At 37.5% G+C, this 22,934-nt stretch overlaps 1 protein-coding gene across 3 annotated transcripts in view; it reads right to left on the bottom strand.

Moving 5' to 3' along the window:
* Nucleotides 1–22,934, bottom strand: part of ARMC8 (armadillo repeat containing 8) — a 105,288-nt gene that overhangs the window by 24,454 nt on the left and 57,900 nt on the right. For all 3 annotated transcript variants that reach the window (XM_034995563.1, XM_034995553.1, XM_034995572.1), the window contains 4 exons: nucleotides 20,583–20,678; nucleotides 4,235–4,317; nucleotides 3,842–3,923; nucleotides 257–343 (listed from right to left, as the gene is read on the bottom strand). In XM_034995563.1, the coding sequence (XP_034851454.1) occupies nucleotides 257–343; nucleotides 3,842–3,923; nucleotides 4,235–4,317; nucleotides 20,583–20,678 (348 nt within the window). The remainder of the gene's footprint in view (nucleotides 1–256; nucleotides 344–3,841; nucleotides 3,924–4,234; nucleotides 4,318–20,582; nucleotides 20,679–22,934) is intronic.

Here is a 22,934-nt window from a genome sequence, read left to right as displayed (position 1 = left end):
TTTATTTGAGACAGAGAACAAACGGGGGATGGGCAGAGGGAGACGGAGAGAAACTCAAGCAGGCTCCCTGCGGAACTGACACTGGGCTGGATCCCACAATCGTGAGATCATGACCTTGAGTCACCCAGGCGCCCCCCTGCCCTGAAGTAGTTTTTACACCCCAATCCGGAAATTTCAAAGTCAACTACTGTGAAAATTATTTGACTAAGTTCTAGGTAGACTGGGCAAAGTCTAGGGAGAGAAAATCGATACTAACCTCTTTGCTTGGAGAAAATTCAAGAAGAAGATTACATAGCATGGAAGATGCTACTACTAGGATTTCATCTGGTGCATTTTGTAAAACCTATGGAATTTAAAAAAGGAATGCTATTAATGGTTTGGAACAATGGAGATGAGATCTAAGAACAAATGAGAACCAAAAATAATTTATCTTTCAACTTGACTTTTCATATTGGATAGTTAGGAAAGATCCACTTGTGATCGTGTCAAACTTTACCTGGTGCTCTAATTATGACTAAGGCCCTCACACCTATCTTGCTGGAGAAGCTACAGCCCCACTGCCAGGATGGGAGGTGCTGCACAGAAAGAGATAAACACATAAGTCAGGGAGGGGGTGCTCTATATGAAAAGTTTGAACACCATGGGGCTGCTTTAGGACAAGTTAGTTCAATTTACTCCACCATTATCAGGCCACTTATGAAACCACATATTGCCCCAGAGCCTGAAATGTTCTGATGTGTGCATCTCTAGAAGGACTTGTTTGACCAAAGCAGGGATGAATCAAGCTACTATACAGCTAGGGCAATGTGGGGACTGGTTTTGAGGACTGGAATCACAGCCCTGGTTCCAACCCTCCTCTTCACTTCCTAGCTGTGTGAACTTGAGCATATTTCTTAAACTCTCTTAGTCTTTGAATTGAAGAAAACAACACTTCCTTGACAGGAGTTTTTAAGATTAAATGTGATAAGGTGAATGTTAAGGGAAGCAACATAACATGGGAGTAAAGGATGCAGACTGCCTGAATGCAAATTTCAACTCAAACACTAAATAAGTGTATGAATTCCTTGGCTATAAAATGGGGATGATGGTATTGTTGTGAGAATTAACATATGAAAAGATTTTAGAACAGTAACTGGCACACAGTAATGGCTATAAAAATAAAGTTTTTACAAAGGTAATTTATTATTGTAATTGTTGTTATCATCAGGCACATAGTAGATACATAGCAAACTAACTGCCACGGACTCTCACTCAACTCAGAAGACAACAGAGCACAATGACAAATGTTAGTCACCATTAGCTATTATCAGAACCTATTTTTCTAGATTCTAAGGGTGAAGGCTTCATAAACACCACCACTTATATGCAATTTCCACTTCAACTAAATCCTCTGCATTTGGGATCAGATCAGGATCAGACCTCATGATCCCAAAAGGAATCTTAGAAGCTCTTGTTATGCAAACTGGAAATGGATCATCACAAAAAACTTCAGAGAGTTAAATATATTATCTGCTTTCTTGAGCTAAATCAAGTCTAAAGTTCCCAAGTTAAGAATAAGCAAGAATTACAAAATAGAAATAGTTGTCTTAAGATACTGCATTTTAACTCTCCTGTGAACTGTCAGCTGGTTGATGAAGATCAAATCTCATATACTATGCATCCTGATCTGTGTTTGCCACAACCTCCTCTGAGATCATATAGCCTTTCCCTTCCCTTGCCATGCCCTTTCTTTATCCCTCAGGTACACACCCTACTCATTTTTTAAGGCCATCCTCATTCCAGAAGCCTCCTTGAAGCCCTTCCAGTCAGAAGTCATTCTATCCTCCTCTGAATAACCACAGCCTTTGTTTGTGACCTTTCCTGGGACCCTTATTACTATCTACTATTCAAATTCTTTGTGCAGTCATGCCAATCTCCTTTTCTATTACCAAATTTAAGCTTCTTGAAGGACTAATCTATCTATGGTCTAATTTATCCTGGCCCCTATCAACTGAATGGCACTGCACAAAAGGGGTGCTCAATGAATGTTTGTGAATTAAGAAAAATAATCATTTTCCAAAATTATACTACTTAGAATCATTGCTTGAAATAAGTGAGTGCCTACCAAGGCTTTAAAACGTTGCTTTGCTCAATACAAATCACTTTAAAAATACTACTTTTTGTTATATAGAGATTAATGTGCTTTTATCAAGTTTTATTTTCAAATGAGATAACAATGATAAACTACAACAGAATAGATCATATGAAAATTTTAAAAGCATTTACTCAATGTGGTATAAGATATAACACTGAAATTCAGCAGCTGACATCTAACACTGACCAAATAGAATTTCACCAAAATAAGGACAAAAAATAATGACAAATAAAATTTTTAATTAAAATTTAATGCCCACTCCTGTGTAGTTTGCTAACCAACAGTTGAAAACATGGCAAAGCCAAAGGGGAAAAAAATCAATAGACATGCAAACAGCCTTGAACTAAGAGAAACCTACAAGTATCTTAAATAAATCACTGATTGACTTCCAAGCTCAAGCTTTTAGTATTATACTTTGTGCAACAAAGTCGTGGTTTGACAGTAACTATACTCACATGTACCCACGTGTACAAAATCCTTCGAGATTGCTCACCAAACCTTTGTCCAGGTAGAACTAGCTAGAAACAATATGTTGCCCCATTTCTGATTCATATGATAGAGGGGTACTGAACTGAGCAATTAGAGAAAATGGCTCCAGAGGAAATATCTGGAAGTTATTTTGGCAAATAGGAGAGCATTTAAAAAAATCTTGAATGGACAGAACCCAGAAATCAAGATTACATTGCTATGCAAAAGGTATAATCTAAAACAAGAAAGAGTACCCATAGCAAAACAGCTTTCCTAAAGAGAGCACTGGTCCAGCTCTTTCCATCTGGTGATCATACACCACACCCCTTCTACTACAGTCATGAAGACATCCTTAGGCTTCCTTCACGGATCATACCTAATACTTCTGCTCATGCTATTCCTCTCTCTGGAAAATCTTGCTGCCTTCCTTTTTCCTTCAAAGCCCACTTCATATTTTTCCTGCCTGAAGCCTCCCCTGACTATTTTCTACCACAATGATGCCCCTACTGTAACCTGAAGCTTGAAGACGAGGGCAGGAGTTCTGTAGTAAAAAATTTTGGTAGCCTCATTGTGCCTAAGAGGTTTCCACAGTAGGTAATGAAAAACCAAAACCAAAACCAAAATCTTAAATAAAAAATTCTGTCGATTAAATGCAAGGTGTATGATCACTTAAAAAAAAAAAAAAAGATGGACCAGATACCAAGTGGACCCACGGTTTTGTAATATATCAGGGGATAACATTAGCAGCAACCTAACACCTCACCTAAGTCTTGATTCAGATTTATTTGACCTAAGCCTTTTCATAAGACCAAAGAAGTTATTTTGGTATAGAGAAACAGGAGATAACACTGTGGTAAAAAATATCCAGGGATTGCCAAAAGACTAAGAACAGGTTATACCTCTAAATGACTGATTCCTTTCCTTTTTGTAACTAAAAATTACAAAGACTCTGGATGAAGTCTAAAGTGTAATACCAAACATACAGGGAGATCAGATAAGTAAAGTTTTATTTAATAAAAGAAAACTAGGCATCTACTTCCCTGCCACACTTGAGAGGCTGACCTTAGAAACACATTCTGCAGATCTAAAGATGCTTAAAACATCAGATCTGAGGAGATAAATATTCAAAATCCTTCACACAAAAACCAGCCATACTCCTAGACCAGGGGTGCTGTCAGCTACCTTGGCTCACTATAAAGGCTCTGTGGGAATGGGTGCTACTTGCTGCTTTCTTCTTACCTTCATTAAAGGTTTCCATACAGCGTGATCCTGGAAACTGGTTCGAAGCTGCTGCACAGATCTAGATAAACTGTGCAAACATCTACAAAGAATAATCAAAATTAGCTTCAAAAGAAGCCAAAACTTTTACTTTTCAAACACACTGCTTGGCATTTCACTAATTACTACTATGCACTTCAAGTATATCTATAGACATTGTTAATTCAACTACTTCAGGACTTCATGGGCTTTTCAGCTAGCTTCTCTGTTAACTGATGTTACACACTGTATGAGTTCACCTGAGAATACTTTCGAGTAACATCTGAATTCTGCGCTTACTTGCTGAAGGTCCGGAAAGAAAACAGGTTAAACACACGGCAAAGGGTTTTTATTCAGACCATTTAAAGCTCATACCTGACGGCAGCTAACCGCACCTTGACACTAGACTCAGACAAGCCAGTCACAATTCGGTCCATCATATTTTCAGTCTCAATGATCTGGAGAAAAAGGTTAATGCTGCATAAATAACAACACGAAGAGGACAAATTTCACTGCTTGTAAATGCAAGTATGTTAATATCCATTAGAAGTTTAATGTTTTTAGCAAAAGTTTTTACCTCTGGAACAATCATTTTGTGGTGGGGGCAGACAGTTCATCAGAAAGGAAAGACTACCCTCTAAGGACTTGCCAGACTGAATGAAAGGCATGAAGGGGCAAATTATGTCTCTTTGTTTATTTTTATAAAAATACTTAAAACAATAACTACATGGCATAAATATTGCAGAGGTGTTACATAAATAGTATTGAGAAAAAGTAAAAGATGTAATAAATTATCATTGGGCAGGTTCCTGTCAGAGAGATTCTAGAAAAATCATGGTTCACATTCAGCCCCTTATGAAATGAAATCTGGGTTTCTGACAGAGCCACCCTGTGGCTACTTTCTTACCAAGCAAATGGAAACTAAGCTAAATATTTAGAAAAGTAACCCTTGCCATCTTTTTACTGTAACACTAAGTCCTGTTACATGTAATCACTACAGTCACAGTCTTTTTTTTTTTAATTTAAAAACAAGATAGCCTACAATTTTCCTTCATTAAACAATGTATAGATACAAAATAAATACTGTGTGGAAGAAATTAAGCTTAACTTGTGTGGTCCTATGGAAAAACCGCCTATTAGGAAAAAAGCTAATACAATCACAACCAAAATGTTAACAACTAACATTTGTTAAGTACATCTATGTGCTGGACATTGTGCTAATAAGCATATTACATGATCTGATTTAACCCTTTTGCAGGCATTATTATAATTATTCTCAACAGCCTATTAGGAAACCGAAGGTTCTAGATGATACAGAGCTTGCCTGGGATCACAAAGCAGAGAGGAGCCCAGGCATCTGACTCCAGAGTCCTGATGCTTAGCCATGCTTGTAATACGGTCCTGGTTAGAGAAGTATTCCTGTGCTCACAAGGTAGTCCCCAACATGAGTGACACGTTAATGGAAACACCTAGCTGGGAGAACACGTGGGAAGATCACCTGGGGAGCTTAAAAAAAAAAAAATCAGAGGCCAATTAAGTCAGATTCTGTGGAGTGGGGCTCAGGCACCCATATATATATATATTTTTTTTTTTAAAGCTCCTCAGGTAAAGTCCAGTGTGCAGCCAAGCCTGAGGTTCACTGACCTAGACTAAAATGAAAGAGTTAGAAGGCTGACTTCAGAACAGGAGAGGATGGGAAATCTCCACATGTTCAAGCCAAATGGGAAGCTAAAATACAGTGTTGAAATTAACAGTGATGGGGAGAAAAATATCAACTATTAACAACATGGAGCCACACTTTAGCTATAGGGTAGGAATGGTTAATTTTTATATAGTGATTTGCAGGTTTCAAAGTGACGGAAGAAAACTTACATATTGATCCACTCCTCTCCCCAGACCAAACTTAATCTTACCCTTACCTTTATGCACATGACCCTGTCCTGTCTATCTAGCCCCTCAGCTCCTGTCTGTTTACCTACTCTTGACCCTCACAGACCTTGCTCCCTGACCTGTATGCTTTGCTCACTTAGTAGACAGATTCCCCAATTCACTGTCCTCCCACCACACACTCCTGCTTCAGATCTCAAACCACTGATACTACAATGGAAGTCACCAAACCTGGCAGCCTGCTCTCAGCTTATGCTATCCCACCTTGGCGGGACCATCACTGCTGCTCCACCAGCCCTGCACTCATCTGCAGGAGATTCCCGTATCTCCTAGGATGGTTACTTCCTACTTCAAATTCCTCCCACCTCCTCATGCCCTAAGTCCCTCTGTGCCTACCTCATTTTTGCAGGAGCCTTGCTTTCTTCCTTGGACACAAGTTGTCTCAACTTTCTTCTTCTCACTAATATGTCTCCATATTTCTCTTCTTCACTCTTTGTTGAAGTTGGGTACTTCAAGCTCAAAGCCCTTCCACCTTGATACAGAAACTACTTTCCATTACCTCTTTCTTGCATCTTTATTCTGCCTATCCAGCTGGATCCTTCTTGGCCTGCCCCACTGCCCACTTCCACCTCAACTTAAAAGGCAGAGTGCCAAACTTTAACCTCTTTAAGCTATAGTCCTCTCACCCCTTCCCTTCCTTAAATGGACACATGTCCCAAGGCTCCGCTCATCTCTCACTCTACATATATGACAATGCTGGGACTTCAAAATCAGCTTGATATTCCCCAATCTAAAATTCTTTATTCCAAGAATAAAGTGGTGGTGGTGGGGGTGGGAACACAAGAACACTCTCCAAGAGCTGAGAAATGCTATTAGGCTGGCTCCAGATGCTTAGGAAACCTGGACATGAGCAAGAATTTAAAGAAGCTTCTGGATAACATTTATTGGCCATTTATTGGCCATCCAACCAAAGATGTAAATCTGCCAAGGGACAAGTGCAGCAATCATTAGGCATATAGATTTGCTCTATAATCCTGACCAACTCACTTGACCTCTGTGGGCTTTCAGTAAAATGAGGGAATAGAGCAATGATTATTCTACCTCCAATCATTTGCAACCAGCATGTAAATAAAAATCATGTTTGTCTGGGCAAAACTATCACGTTATCCAGAAGCGACATGGGAAGGTAGAGTAGATGAGATGAGACAGTACAGGTCTAGTTAAATAAGGGGTCAAAAATCAGGTAGCAGGCTAGGCTAAGGGCAAATAGGGCACAGCTCCTATTTACATGCCCACATTTACTTATTCAGTAAATATCTGAGTGCCCACTGAATGCTAGGCACGGTTTTAAAACTTGAAGATAAAATGGTGAGGCAGAAAGCCCTTGTTCCCACCAAACTTACAGTATAGGTTAAGCAAGTGCAATGAACTACTGAATGAGTGTTATGGCACTTGAATTGATGTTAGCAAAAGCACTTTAGGAATGACAGGGGCCATGGGGCTTAAGGCAGACAGAGTGAATTAAGTGTCTACAAAGGCTAAGTGGGAAAAACACCCATTCTCAGAATGGCTGGGAAATGGCCATTAATGACCATACCAGAGAATATTGAGGCTTAGGCCAGCAGACAGTAGAGAACTATATTAGCAGCCAATCATTATATAGAGCAGAGCTTCATGCTCTAAGTTTCCTGGGAGTGTGGTGGCTGGTATTTTGGAGCTGGAGAATAGCTATAAATTGGCTGGTAAACCTTTCCCCTGATTTGGGATATAAAACAGTAGGCCTCTTTTAAGGTATTTTCTCTTTCAGGCACAAGGTGACCCTTCTTAGGTTACAGTCAATCAAAATGTCTGCAAGTAGGAGGCCTGAGGGACTTTAGTAACCCTGTTAACATTCTGGAAAGCCCATTACTTGAATGACTGGTCCACCTTCTCCATCAAGATACCAGTCTGGGAGCAAGAGGGTGAAAATAATGCAAAGTCAGAATGTGAACCTAGGATTCCAACCCAAAAAGGTATTCTGAGAGGCTATGTGAATGAGCAACATGATCTAACTGTGGTTTTGTATTCTTGAGGGTATTGACACCATCTGTGCAGGGATAAAGGGAGCAATATAGTGAATACACTGACCAAAATAAACATAAAAATGTGATTACGAGGCAGAGAAAGGTTTGGAATCACATTCAGAGAAAAAATTTTTAGGTCAGCTGGGAAGGAGTTGGCAGTGGCTGTTGCCATAGCTCTCTGACCCACTGACGGTCTAACAGAGCACCAGGTAATTTTTTAGACTGGGGTTGGAAAGCCAAGCACAATAAAGCATGTTCTCCATGGTGCCTTTCAACAACCCCTGTACTGTGCTACAAAGCCTTGATAATGATAGAGAGCCAAGTCCTAGCCCCTGTAAAGGATCTTAGGTCTTTCCAGAATATAAGAGCAATGTCAAGTGAACCTTGACGTTGTTCTGCCACATGGTTCTGGTTGGAGGTTCCTCAGCCATCGTTCAGCAAATATGCCCTGCAGCACAGCTTGCTGAATTTGCTTTAAAAAAAAAAAAAAAAAAGGAAGGAAGGAAGGAAGGAAGGAAGGAAGGAAGGGAGGTAGGTAGGTAGGTAGGTAGGTAGGTAGGTAGGTAGGAAGGGCGGGTGGGCCCTTTGTTACACAGACACTGTGCCTGGCCAGGAGTATAAGTGGTGGACTGAATCTTCAGAGTGGAGGCGTCACTTCTCTCTCTGCTCTTCTAGGGGCCTGGGTTGTAAATTTAACTACAGAATTAAATTACATAAAAATGCTGCATCATAAACTGACCAAGTTTTAGGTCAATGGATCAGGTGCTAATGCTCTCTCTGCTGGTATCTTTAGTTCTTGTGACTACATGCTTTTGCTAAGCTTTCTTTTCTGACTCTGTAGCTCTTGCAGGGGGAGAAGAGGGTCTGAGGCCCCTGCCATTGGGACAGAACCTTATGGCCTGTGAGAGAAAAAGGCAGTAAGCCTAGAGGGTCATGGGGAAAACGCAGAACCCAGATAATCTTAAGGTGCATGGCACACATGGGAATGTTAATAAGATGAAAATGGCCTTGGTTTCAAGGGAATTCCCTAGCCCTCCATGAGCTCTACTGGACTCATACCTTAGTTGTGGCCAAGTCATATACCACCTGTTCCTCAGAGCATATGAAGAACTGGAAGAGTCAGAGTTAGAAACAAGGCCCAACTATTCTTCCAGGATGAAGCACTTCCCAGGTACTAACAACTTCAGATTGGACCTTGAACTGTGATCAAAACAGGTCAAGCAGAGGATATAAAAACCAGGCAGATTCTTGGTGGTGTCAAGAAACTTCTCAGACAATTCAGAGTGGGTGGGCTTGGAGTCAAGGCAGTTGGATGGTAAAGCGGGCATTTTCTTAATGTCAACCATTTATACTAATGTGCACAATGGCCAGGCAAATACAATTTAATTCCAGGTAGGCTTTTGTGAAAGGTTCCCAGAAAGTCTTCACAGAGGATGACAAGAATGAACAGGCTAGAGAGAATAAAGACTTGGAATCAAACTTTGCTAAGTTAGAAGAGGTAGATCTAAGATCTAAGCGGATAAGGTAGCAAATCCGGAAAGTCTAGTTAAAGTAGCAGGGACTAAGCAGCCAAGCAGGGTGCAGAAAAAGAAGGTCAGGAACAAAGAGTAGGTCTGGCAAGGAAATAGGATCGACAATGGACACTGCACCTATTGGGTGTGGATGGCAACCCTTTCGATTCTTAAGTGTCAATGTAGACGAGTTCCAGGGTACACAGTTGAGTCTTTCCGATCAGGTGCCCCCTATTTAAGGTCCAGCCCCTCATAAAACTTATCTTTTTTTAAGCAGATGAGCCCTATGAACACAAGGTCTGATGTCAGTACAGTCAAGAGACTGGTTTTAGAAACACGGTAGAGGCTTGGGAGGAAGGAGAAGGGTTATGAGATAATAAGGTAGATGCTAGAGTGAGATAGGCATGTACAACCGGCTTATTTGGTAGCCTGAGTAGGATCAATAGGGGCCTGAAGAGGGATCCACTCCTAAAAATGGAAAACCAAAATTCCCCTAGGTTTTAGGAAGTTGCCGTACTGATTTTACCACAAAATACTTAACTAAAAGACATGATGTCATGTATATCATGGAAATGCACTTAATATTTATAATTCCTGAGCACATCCTTATACCAATTCCTTTATTAAAACAAAAAAGCAAAACAAAAACACCCCAACAGCACATGGCCTTCCACAAATCAAGCAAGGGGCAGCTGCAATGCTTGCTCCTAAAGAGGTTCACCTGGGAGCCCAATTCCCCTACTGCATTCTTCTCAATACCATTGATGGTAGCAGACATAACTATCCGAAGGAATTAAATACATGTATTGCTTTTAGTTGAATAATGTTGAGGGGTTTTAGAAATAAACTCATCCAACTTCTTTAGTTCATCAATGAGGTCTCTGAAATTCAGGAAGATTAAGTCACTGGTCAAGGTTCTCCAGGCAAATTGGGACAGTGGTAAGGCTCTACCTGGTTTTCTTACTTCTACTGTGAGGTCCATTTCACTTGCTGTGCTTAAGGATGAGATTTTTGCTTAGCCTTAGTAACTAAATTGAGATCTGACTTGGAAAACTTGGGAAAAAGGAGTAGTTAAAAAGTTATCAGTGCTAAAAAAAAAAAAAAAAAAAGAAAGAAAGAAAGAAAGAAAAGAAAAAAGTTATCAGTGCTGTGGAAACTACAGCCTCTATATACTGACATCCTAGGCCAATAAAAATTAACATACTATACAAGAGAGGTCATCATTAATAAACTGAAATGACAGAGGGGGAAAAAAAACCAGGTACAATTCACACGGCCCCCAAAGAGAGAAAATAACAAATCAATGATTTAGCTTTGGTTGGGGGTAAAAATGCCAAAGGTGAGAGAGAATGGAAGCCAATGAAGAAAAGGTAAGGCAAGGAAACACTGTGAAAAAAGCCACAAGCGTGAGTTCCACTGACTTTTCAATTCAATTTCCTGATGATTTGATCTCCATTCTAGAATCAGCATCTAGCTTCTGTAGATACTAACTAAACAGAACTAATATTCCACTGTTCTCAGGCCATAAGCCCCATCTGTTCTGGATGAGAACTGTAGGCTTTCCCACCCACAGTCTATTCTATGTAATATCTTTGCCACTACTCCAATGTAAGATTTTGACATTTTCCTCATGCAAACAGTTTTAAAATAAAGGGTAGTTTTTACCAAAGGCTCTTTTTTTTCCCCCTAAAAGATACACAGCTTCTCTTAGGACAAATAACTATAAACCCATTATATTCCAGAGTCTCAGTAAATATTTTACAAAGTATTTCTTCCCTTCTCTCAGTCTTCCATTGCTATCCACTCCCACATTCATACCAAATTTCTCTAACTCCATGATCTTGGGAAACAGGGGGTGGGAAGAAATAGTTACTTCTCTCAGCCAGAGAGGTAAAAGACAAAACATCCTAAGGGTTGACCTACAGGGCCTCCTTTTGGTCCTTTTCCTTGAAGGCACTGAATTAAATTAACATCTAACTCCTCTTACAGGCCTAATGGAAACGGTCACTTCACTTTAGGAGTGGAGGACAAAGAGCAGAGAGCCTTCTTATGGTGGGCACATTCTTAAGCTTCTAGATTTCATTCTTGCTTTTAAGTCTCTTTAAGCAGTATTTTGTAATTTCTACCTCAGGACCTTTTTCTCTTCTTAATAGCTGAGCAACTTAAACGTTCACTTATGTTAAATGTTTAGAAGAAATACTCAATGTTCTAAACTTTTCTACACCTTGGAAAGAAGTCGGCCCAACTTCTCCTTCCCCTAAAACCAAACACATTGCATCAGAAATACTTGTGATGTCTAAAAATAGATCAACACTTTATCAAAAAATATTTCTCTACATATAAAAGTTCATTTTTAAAACTCAGTCAGCTTAATGGCAGAATAGAACATAAATACCTGCTGAATTCTTTCATTTTAGCACATAAATAAAACCATTAAAGATTACTTTAAATAACAGGACTAGAAACTTCCTCTCCACCCTTTACTGTTTTCCAGGGATCTGAATCTGCCCCAAGAACTGTGCAACACAATGGCCCTGCTCAGTCCCTCATCCTCTATATACAAAGCCGTGCATGCAACAGTCTTAATTATCCTATAGGTTGGCTGGCTGACATACACAATTTACTCAGTAAATACAAGCATAGCATCTACTATTTGCCAGGTAATGCTTCTATGGAGTTTACATTCTAGTTACAAAATTATAGTTTGACAAGGGATAACTATTAAAAGAAGATACAAGGATTTCAAAATGTTGCCTTAAGTTTAAATCTATTCCATTAAGGAAGCTATCGACAAAATAAAATGCTGAAACATTATCTCTATTACATCATTCATTCTGGATGCTTCTAGAACATCAGTTTATAATATGATCACATCTAGACAGTGCCCTTAGAAAAACATTTCCAATTGATGTAGAAGAACAGAGATATGAAGATCCTTCATTCTGTGGGTCAAAACTTCTGAAACAACTTATTTTAATATTTTGGAAGGAGAAGGTGAGAATACTTTCAAATAAACTCGTTTTAGATGAGACTATTATAGAAGAGATGGACTCTTCCAGATTCACTCATAATAAGGTATTTTAATTACAGCCATATCTTAATCATATCTGGCTGTACTGATCACGGCCAAACTGGCTTTCAATGTGGACAACACTTTTTATCACACACGAGGCCCTGGGATTACTACATAGCAATTTAGTGTCTCATCTCCTTCACTACTTTAAATTGTGAGCTCCTAAAAGGTATACACCAGTCTTCTTCATTCCCAGACACACAAGAGGAGGTACATATCATAAATGCCAGATGAATAAATGGGAATAATTAGAGCATCTCTACCCACTTTGTACCAAAAACTATGTGAGAAAATAGATATGTTTTCTGAATCTGATGCTTTGCAACCAGCTAATAAAAGCTATTAAGTTCTCTCAATTCAAAGCATTTTCTTTTTCACCTACTTTGACTATCGCACATTCTCCTGTGAATTTTCTTGCCATTTTATACTATAATTTGGCTCTAGGAATGGTATTTAACTTTACATGAGTAAAGTAACAGTTAACAGCGTGGGCTTTGGAGTCAGAGACTGGGATATGATGTAGGTGGTGTCACTATCTGGGTGGCCTTGGTCAAATTGCTTATTTCTTGATCTGCAACAGCTATCTCACAGGGTTATTTGAGGTTTAAGGGAGTAAACGTGCTAATGCCTAGCACCGTGTCTAGCACATAGTAAGTGCTCAATAAATGGTAGCAGTTACGTGAAAGTTAGGTTTCCCAAACAGATTATCTCTTAATGCTCGTATCTGAGTTATATAATTTTTCTATGAACCCATACCATGTAATCCAATGCTTCATATGTCACAAAGGTTGAATAGATGTTTGCTTAATATATGAACTGGATCTTTATTTTTCTCTTTGACATGGTGAAAAATCTTATTCAGGCAACTTTCCTAACCAATACATAGGACCTAATAATGTTTCCTACCATAACCCAATGTATAGCTATTATCCAATTTGTCCGGGGTCCATTATATGCCAAAATCATTCAAACAAGGGAATCAGCATGTAGAAAAGTATCCAGTGACAAATGTCATATCATCAACACTTGATAATGCCTCTCTTTCAGGAAGTTAGACAATTGATCTCTCCCTCCCCTGGCTTTGGTAAGGCCCCATTTCTTTCTACAGTCCATTACAAAGAGGTAAATAAGAAGCGCAGTTCTTCACCAAACTGGTTTACGGTCATTTATATTTAGCTATGCATTATTAGCACGGGGTGGGAAAACTTTTATTTTAGGCTTTGTGGCATATGATTGTGTCGCCAACTACTCAACCTGCCACTGTAGTGCAAAACAGCCACAGGCAACACATAAACAACTCAACATGGCTATATTCCAATAAAACTTTATGAACATTTTATCAATTATACTTCAATAAAGCTGACAAAAAGCAGAGAAAAAACCTTTATGGACACAAATTTGAATTTAATTTACTTTTCAAATGTCAGGAAATATTCCTTTGATTTTTTCCCCACCAACCATATAAAAATGTAAAAACCATTCTGAACTGGCAGGTTATAGAATTATTACATAGGTATTAAGTACCTACAGAGTACAGTTTGCCAAGCCCTGTGCTAGCATTTATAGTCATGGGAATAAGTGTAGCAGCAATGGTCCTGGCTCCTCATCACAAACTCAATTTTCTCAAGGTCTACTACTCCACAAATATTATATCATCCCAAACATATCATTCATTTCCAGACAGAACATTCTGAAAACCCAACTCAGTCACTAATTTTAGTTCTACAAATCTAATAAAGATCATATTTTAACCCATCTCTTGGTTTATATCTGTCTTAGATTGTAAATGATAAAATAACTAACTTGTACTTCACATTTTAAGAACAAGAATTATAATTCAATGGTTTATGCAACTACAATTAACAGATAATAATATTCAATTTTATGTCCCCATTTAATGAAACTCTGAAATAAAAATTCATTACTTGATTTTATAAATACCTCTATTATGTATATAGCATTATCACTCCCAGGTTTGCTTCTTTCAGTATGTTGAAGGCCAACGGTCTCAATACTTGGGCAAGTGGCAAAACCTGGTATGGTCATGGTTAACTCTTTAAAAATACTTACCATCATGAAAGAATGTTGCAGAGTTCATTTAAAATTCTTTGGTAGATTAGCCTTAAGAAGATAACTAACAATTTAACCACAGATTAAGTCAAGGAATTCTGAATTCTGCATGAATTTGCTATTATTCAGTAGCAAAGCCAAGTCCTGAAGGGTGCCACTTCTGTGGTACCTACGAAAACCTTCAACATGTTCGTTTCAGGTGTTTGTTTCAACATGCAGGCTAAGGCTCAGAAATAATTCCTTGCATCTGCCTGATTTCATGGCAGAGACAGTTACAGAATTTTGACACTGTGCCTTTTAAATGACCATTTAAAATTACTGAACTTTGCAAAAATATTTAAAAAATGTAAATTCATGGTATAATTATACTGTTACCCAGAAAACCAATTAGTAATAAAATCCAGCTACAACCAATGATAAAAATGTTCAAAAGTGAAATCCTTAAGCAAGATTTTCATAGCAGAAAGGTATTAGGAAAAACTGATCTGTATTTATAAATTATTTTAAAATCCTGTTAACTTTAAAAATACAGAAGAACTTACATTTGTTCAAAATGTGAACATATACATTTGGGATATGATTTTATATAAATGATGACCCCTTGGAGAAATGACATTTGAGACAACCATGGACAGTAGTAGCTTAACCAAAGTCAAGTAAAACTTGGCCTCTTCACTTTTCTGAAGACGTCCATTACCTATGATTTTAACCAATTACTGATTTATATTGTAATATCCTACTTAACTCCAAGAAAAAATTGTACTTGGTGCTTTGGAGAACATGCTATAGCTATAGCATCAAAAAGTTTTGAAAACTAGTATTTTAAATATGTTTTAAAATATACGAGTAAAAAGACATCTTATCCTTAATGAGAGATAAACTGAAGAAAGGGCCTATGCTTCTGAAGGATAAATATTTTTTACTAGAATGAATAGTTTTAGAAATTTATAGCATAAACATCACTACTTCATTGCAAACTTTTTTTAAATTTATGCTCCAATGCTGTTCAGCTCTTCTAATATACTTAAAAAATATAATTATTTTTAATCTTCCAATTAAATCATTTAAGATATTCTAACAAATGCTTCCATTTATTGAGCACCTACAGGCACCCTGCTAAATATTTTAAATACATTAGATCTCATCCTCACAATAGCCCTGTAGATATAACTTCCTCTGCTGGGAAAAAGAGGGTAGAAGACAAATTCTCCTTCTTTGTTTTCCTTTTATTTTTCTCTGCCTTAAAAAAAACCGCAAAAAACCCCCAAAAAACCCACTGTTCACCCTTGGCTACTTTTTTTCACATTTATCATGTAAAACATCTATGACTGGATGATCACCCCCTCCCCACAAGGAACAAAAACTTAAGACTTCATGTTTTCAATTCTTGAAAATATAAAAGGCATTTAGAAAACATTAAAAATAACAAAAATATTAAATAATTTCTAAATTGATTCAAGGATAGCTATATTGATATCACCATGTCCATTTTAATTGGTTCCCAATAATTCTTTGAGCCCCTAGCTAATTCTTATTGTTCATTTCTTACTTTTCTCTGACTTACTGAGGTTTTATTATAAATGCTGAGTTTTAAGGCTGTGTTTTACTGCTCTTTATCTCACCTCTGCTTCCCGCTCCCTCCACCCATTGGACAATGTCTATACAATGTAGGAAGTTCAGTCAATCTATGGAGAATCAAATTACTGATCTTAAAAATCTGACATTCATTAATAGGGGAGATAATATTTTATACAGACGTATATTGCAGAATCGTTGATTCCTAAGAGTCCGGCTAATTCCTATAAACCAAATCATACCTTTATCCCTATGGGAGAGGGGGGAAACACTGGTCCAGATTCACACTTGTGAATGCTATAAATTTTTTAAACTCATACATTTATACAGCAAAAGAACCCCTAAGAAATAATGGTAAAAATCATTTCAAAATTAAACAACTACCATATCATAAAACATGTTCTCTTTGATCTATTATCAAAGTGAGAAGACACACCCTTGGGATTGTCTGCCTTTTGAAAAATGGGAGTCTTGCATTTTCTCTATGCTAAATATAGTGAAACCCCTTGCCTATATGATCAGATATAGATTTCTGTATTTTCAAGCTTATCTCTTCACATACTTGTGTAATTTCTAATAAAGTTATGTAAGTTCTCAATGCAGAAAGGCCCACATATAATTGGATTAAGGGTGCTTAATAATGCAATTTTGCAATGTGGTTCACTCATCCATTTGTCCATTCGTTCATTTTTTCCACCCATTCTTCAAATATGCATTAAGTGCCAACTAAGCACCTGGCAATGTTGTAGATGCTGGGAATACAGTGATGAGCCAAACATAAAAAATCCCTGCCCTCAATGGAGCTTACATTCTAGTTCCTCAAAAGGGATCTGCAGCTAAAATATAAGTACTCAAAATCCAAGAGGAAAACTTTCTGAAAGGCTCCATCAGTCAGACACCTCAAAGGAGCAAAGGCTACAATAGTACTACATTTAACATTTGTAATGTGTCTTATTTTTATCAAAAATAAAAATCACATCATGTTAAGTTTATTAACTTCCTTGAATTTTAGTTTATATTTACTACTTCTATTTCCCTCAATTTACACTTTCTGTTTCTGATAAATTCTACCAGTTCCTTGAAGAGAGTAAAAGCAAAACAATCCTTTCAATTTCCAACCTAACTGATGATCAATAGGTATTAATCAAGTAATGGTCTTTATAAGAGCAATTTTTTATTAGAAAGGAATTGGCTTCACCATTACAGGACTGTTTGCCACAGCTGCCTCTGTAGGACTTAACCACTGACTGGAGTTTGACTGGGGATGCCAGTATTTGTAGTAATCTTAGGTATCTTCTTTCTTTCGTTACTGTACCATTAACTGAACATAAGCTTCTTAGTCAGCATGAACATGTGCTAAAGCTATCATTAGAAGCTTACAGCTCATCTTTACCTGGCATTGCTGCCAGTGCACTTACTGCTAATGCGCTCTGGACCCTTCGTCCACTGAGCTCTCGATTGCTCCTCTGCCCTTGCTTTCTCTGACCAAAATCCTTGAATTATTCTAAGTGGAATATGGCCAGGCCACCTCTGTTGTCAAGCTCAGTGGTCCTTCACCTTTTCTTGGGCTTCTCCCTCTTTATGTCACAGCCAAGAGTAATGTTTCCCACTTTCAACTGCAGAACTTTTCCACCCTCCTTCACTTTCTAACAGGACACTGTGGGAAATTGGGAAATTTATAAGTATGCCACAGAGTGATAAAGGAGGCAAAGCCAGAAATCTGGATACCAACTTTGCTCTGCACAAAAGGATACAGAAAGATCCAAGCGTATTAAAGGAAATACCACTCTGTGTATGGTTTCTGTATTTTCATTTCTATATTTATTCAACAAATATTTATTGAGTGCTTGCTAGGTTCCAAGGACTGTTATACAGTTGTTTTCTTTTAATGGGAATACACCAACACTGCTCCAACGCAGGAGTGGTAAATTTCTAATCTACAGGTCATGTTCAGTCGTTAGCTTAATTTTTTCTAGCCCAGAGAGAATGATCAAGAAATGGAATCACAGCAGGCCTTTAGAAGTCTTTCGAAGCAAGCAGACAGACTAAATCTATGACGAGAGAAGGCCTGTATCTTTCTCCTTTATTGCTGTGTATACCTGTCTCTACCTCTTTACTCTAGTTTTCTCTTCTTCATTCTGCCTCATTTCTTTAATTGGCCATTACAGGGCAATGGGATATATAGATTATCTCCTGTATTTACTAAATACATTCTCATTTTTAATTTAAAAGGCAGATCAAATTAACACTTCATATTTTTATCCTAAAACAAAAAGCCTTTTTGTTGCTTTTGTTGGGGAGAACAGGTCTACAGTCCTTGAAATTTCTTTCACAGTCTCCACTCATTAATTCAGTAAACTGAAATTCCATCTCGACAAGCATAAATATTGCATTAAAAAATAAAACAATAATAAACACTGTACTTCAAGAATCTACACAAAAAAGGAATACAATCAAAGTTTATAAGGCATAAGTGTAAAAGGTAAATAAATATTTCATGGAGAAAGTAAATAAAAATCTATCCAGATAATTATTTTGACAAAAAAAATGGAATAGAAATAAATGCATTCAAAGGAAGTTATCATTTTATCATTTTTTATACACTGAAAATAAGGATTCTCCACTCCTAAGAACCATTTTCATGCAGATTTTATCACAAAATTATTTTATATTTTCCATTTTACAATTTCTCTCTTCAATAGTTGCTATAAACTGTAAATTATTCAACACTTAATTTCCCAGGATTAAATATCTTCCTAAAAACTCTATAAATCCCCATTACATAAGAACGTCACAGTATCTTTTCTTTACCACACAAAAAAATAATTATAACTTATTCTTTATTTGGCATCTTTCTACAGAAATTACCAGGATTTAGCCTTACCAGGAAATTATACACATTATTAATACAAGTTTTAATAGACTACTGATCGGACTATTATGTTGCAAGTATTTCTAGAACATGATATCACAAATTAAGTCATTAATTCCAAAACAATAGTTTATTAACAAAAAAGTACAAAGAAGTACAAATGGACATCCTATTTCCCCCCCATTATGGTCCATCTATCTATCTCCCTTTCAGTCCATGGCACAGCCTTCTTGAGCTAAAAGAATAGGTAAAATACTTCTCTTTCCAATGGTCCTAATAACCATCCAAAACCGAATCATTATGTATTTAAGTTATACAGTCCATGTCAATTTTTTAAAAAATGTTTTATCTATATGAGTTGCCATAAAAACCTCTTCCCTTGCAATACACCATGTACCTAAACTGAATGAAACATATCAGTATCAACATCCATAAATCATGCTTACACATAGGGAATATCAGATCATTAGTACGTTTGCCTTGAAGTAACAGATCACAAATGAAAGCTTAGAAGTGTCAAAAAGGATTTTCATAGATATTTACTAAACACTTCAAGTCAAAAACATCCTGTTAACTGAACTAAACTGAGGTACATGGAAAACGTTTAGTTTAGTTGTGTTTTTTGCACTGATTTTTAAATCAAAGCTACTCACATATCTAATCTCTCTACTATTATTTCAATTTTCTCCAATAATGGTTCCTTTTCAATTTATTTCAATAAACCTACAGTTTTCCCCATACTTCTCTCTCTCTCTCTCTCTCTCTCCAAGCCCAAAGTACTTCTCTGAATCATGGTAAATTACCAATACTTTTTGGTTTTCCTCAGAGGGCTATAGATAGGAGATATAATAAATCACGTTTCAATAAATAATGCCAATTTGCTCTTTCTGCTATAATTCATCGAGACAGAACATGTGGATTAATTTACTGATGTTCCTAAAAGCCATGTGTAAAATTTATTAGATGATGTATTTTTTTGAGTGGTAAGCTCCAGCCTTTTGGTTTGTGGAGGCAGCCAGGTCAGAGCTTAACACTCTACTTTAGTCCCTGCTTAGAACTATTCTATAAAGAACATGAGTTCAGTGTTAGACTAGGCTGTAGTAACATAAGGTGCTAGACCAGTGATACATTTTTTGGGAACTGGAAAATTCAGATGACCACTCACTAAACATAAAATCATTATTCCACAAAGATTTTATTCACATCAAACTTGCACAGTAGCAAAAAAAAAAAAAAATCAAAACATAACTAAACCACATATCAAAGAACAATATACAATAAAGATTTGAATTTCTCAATGGCATTGGAAAGTTTTTCCATAAATAACATTTACAATTCTAGTGTTAGATCTTTCAAGGTGTCTGAAGCTTCACAGTGCTAGAATTGATTTTATCAGAACACATGCAAAAATGTGCAACATAATAATTCATATTAATGACAGAAAAAAGCACGCCAGTTATTTGTCATTCCAGCACGGCCATGCCACTCTATGTTCTAAAAACAAACAACCCCCAAATCCGGGTCCCATTCATTCTTCAATTATGCCTTTAGTCATTCTGCTTTATTATATTCAAACAGTCACTGTTAGTGCTCTTCACCACGACTTTCAGGTTGACGTCACTCCCTGCCTGCTGGCTGTCAGGACTGGGGGACGCCCCTCTCCCAGACTCACCTTCTTCCGGATGTCTTCATCATTTGCTCCTAGAGAGGCATAGAGCTTGAATGCAGCCTGACGGAGTTCATGAGCGTGTTTTAAGTCATGATCAAGCTATGGAAGGGAAAAAAAGGTATACTGCAACTCAGTCCACAAATCTAATTTTCAATAAAACTGACAACTCTTAAGATATTAATGCTCTCATTGAATTCTTAGTTATTTCTGGGTTCTGTTCACATATGACTGAGACCTTGCTATGTTTGCGTCAGCATGACCTAGAATGCGTGCAGTCTGCTTCTGTCTAAAAGTGAACACCATAACATCTGACACTGGTACATGAAAAGTCTTTGTGAACCTTTGACCCTTAAAAATGCAGTGTTCCCAGATGGTAGCTTTAGTGGCACTGATGCTTGCTTGCACCAGCTCTTTGAAATGCTCTCCTCAAAAACTAGGCACTCGGGCCTTTCTAGCCCCCAGACTAGAATAGCTGATACAGTGCTGCTGCAACAGGGTCTCTAGGAGGTTTTCTTAAACACCAACAGCAGTGCTAGCCCAATTTCAGCATTTAACAAGATTTTAGAAAGAGGAAAACCTTTGTGAAAATCTTAATGAACAATATACCATGGTAGTCATTACTGTGTTATCTATTATAATGATCTGAGATTTATGTTTAAGGTTATTTACTGGTATGAAACAATTAATGCTATCTTTCCACATGCATAACTGGCTAGGTTTTCAGTTCTGTACACCTGATGATTTATCACTAAACTACCACAAAAATGAAACAGAAGGATGTTCTCATGACACTTTCAATGACTAAATACAAATCAGTAAATACATAAGGCATATCAATAATGTAAATAATTTTATAACTAATTCATCCAAATGACTGCCACTCCAAATGAGTTGCCTTGGAAAGGTTTGCCTTTATGCAATGATAAAAGTATTGTTTATAACATTCTGAGACCCTCTTCTGAAACTTCCTAAAGAGCTAAGTGGCATATTAGTTAGAAAACCCTAAATTCATCAACTAAGAGTTTTATTAAGTTAATTGTCACAGACTGTGGTATGTGAAGATGGGGAAATAAACCTAGCTAACATTATTTAGGGTAACAAATAACAACAACAGGGGCACCTGGGTGGCTCAGTTGTTAAGCGTCTGTCTTCGGCTCAATTCGTGATCTCGTGTCTGGCTCCCTGTTCAGTGGGGAGTCTGCTTCTCCCCCTCCCTCTGCCCTTCCCCCCACTCGTGCTCTCTCTCCCTCTCAAAGTATTTAAAAACAAACAAACAAAAAAAGCCAAATAACAAGAACAGTAGTTCCAAAAATATTTTGATCAAAGCAGGCACTGACGGATTATGAGAGGAACTCCCCAATATATAACACTCATTTTGATGTATAAGTTCTAAAATATCTATTCTTAAAGTCTTAAGTACTTTCTAGTCATAACATATAGTAGGATATGGGCTTGGATTAACATATGCCATGAAAATCACACACTTATTAACATGTAAGACTTTCTCACTATGGGTCTAGTATCTGTATTTTTATGGTCAGAAACCACTGTATAATCCATCATCAAAAATAAAGATGACAAACATATTCAGGTTTGGTATATAAGATCATTTAAAAAAAATTATTATTCTAGTTTTACTGTGATGGAAATAAAATGAAAAAACCCTAACAGAGAGATAATCTTCTATATACTAGTTAAATGATTTACACAGATACAGGCTACAAGTTCTTACAACTATGTTTCCTCACCTCCTGTCCATCCAAGTGTCCCATTTGCCTTGCTAGGACGGTCAACTGAGGGTGTTCATGAGGCCACTGTTAGGACTTGCTCATTTATTTTTCTACCAGTGAGATACTATGTGCAAGTGGCCAGCGGGAAAACAGACAAGGTAGCTGGTTCAAAGTAACCCATCACCTGTACTGGAAGAACAATACTACTGAAGGCAGAGCAGGCACTATAATTCATAGAGGGCAGTGTACATTATTAATACCAGTAACAGTGAAGGTTACTTTGGGCCTTTTCTAAAAGAAAAAGATAAACCCTTGAGAGTTCATTTTTTCAGTGTTAAATGCCAAGTGAACAGTTGCCTGCCAAATGAAGTTTTGGGGAACTCAGGGGGCATGGGAGAGGTCAAGAGAAAAGTTAAAAAAAAAAAACTACCATTGGGAACACTGGAATCAAAAATACAGTCACATTCATGAAACAGTACTGGTTACTAATTAGGAGGCAATGCTCTCTCTACCATGACCTCCTTTTTTTTTTTTTAAGATTTTATTTATTTATTTGACAGAAAGACACAGAGAGAGAGGGAACACAAGCGGGGGGGGGGGGGGGGGGGGGGGGGGGGGGGGGAGG

The sequence above is a fragment of the Mirounga leonina genome, unplaced genomic scaffold, assembly GCF_011800145.1.
Source record: "Mirounga leonina isolate KUSES-001 unplaced genomic scaffold, KU_Mleo_1.0 Mir_115, whole genome shotgun sequence".
In the NCBI taxonomy this organism is placed as follows: Eukaryota; Metazoa; Chordata; class Mammalia; order Carnivora; family Phocidae; genus Mirounga; species Mirounga leonina.
Note: the sequence above shows the minus strand (reverse complement) of the source record. Positions and strands in the feature narration are given on the sequence as shown.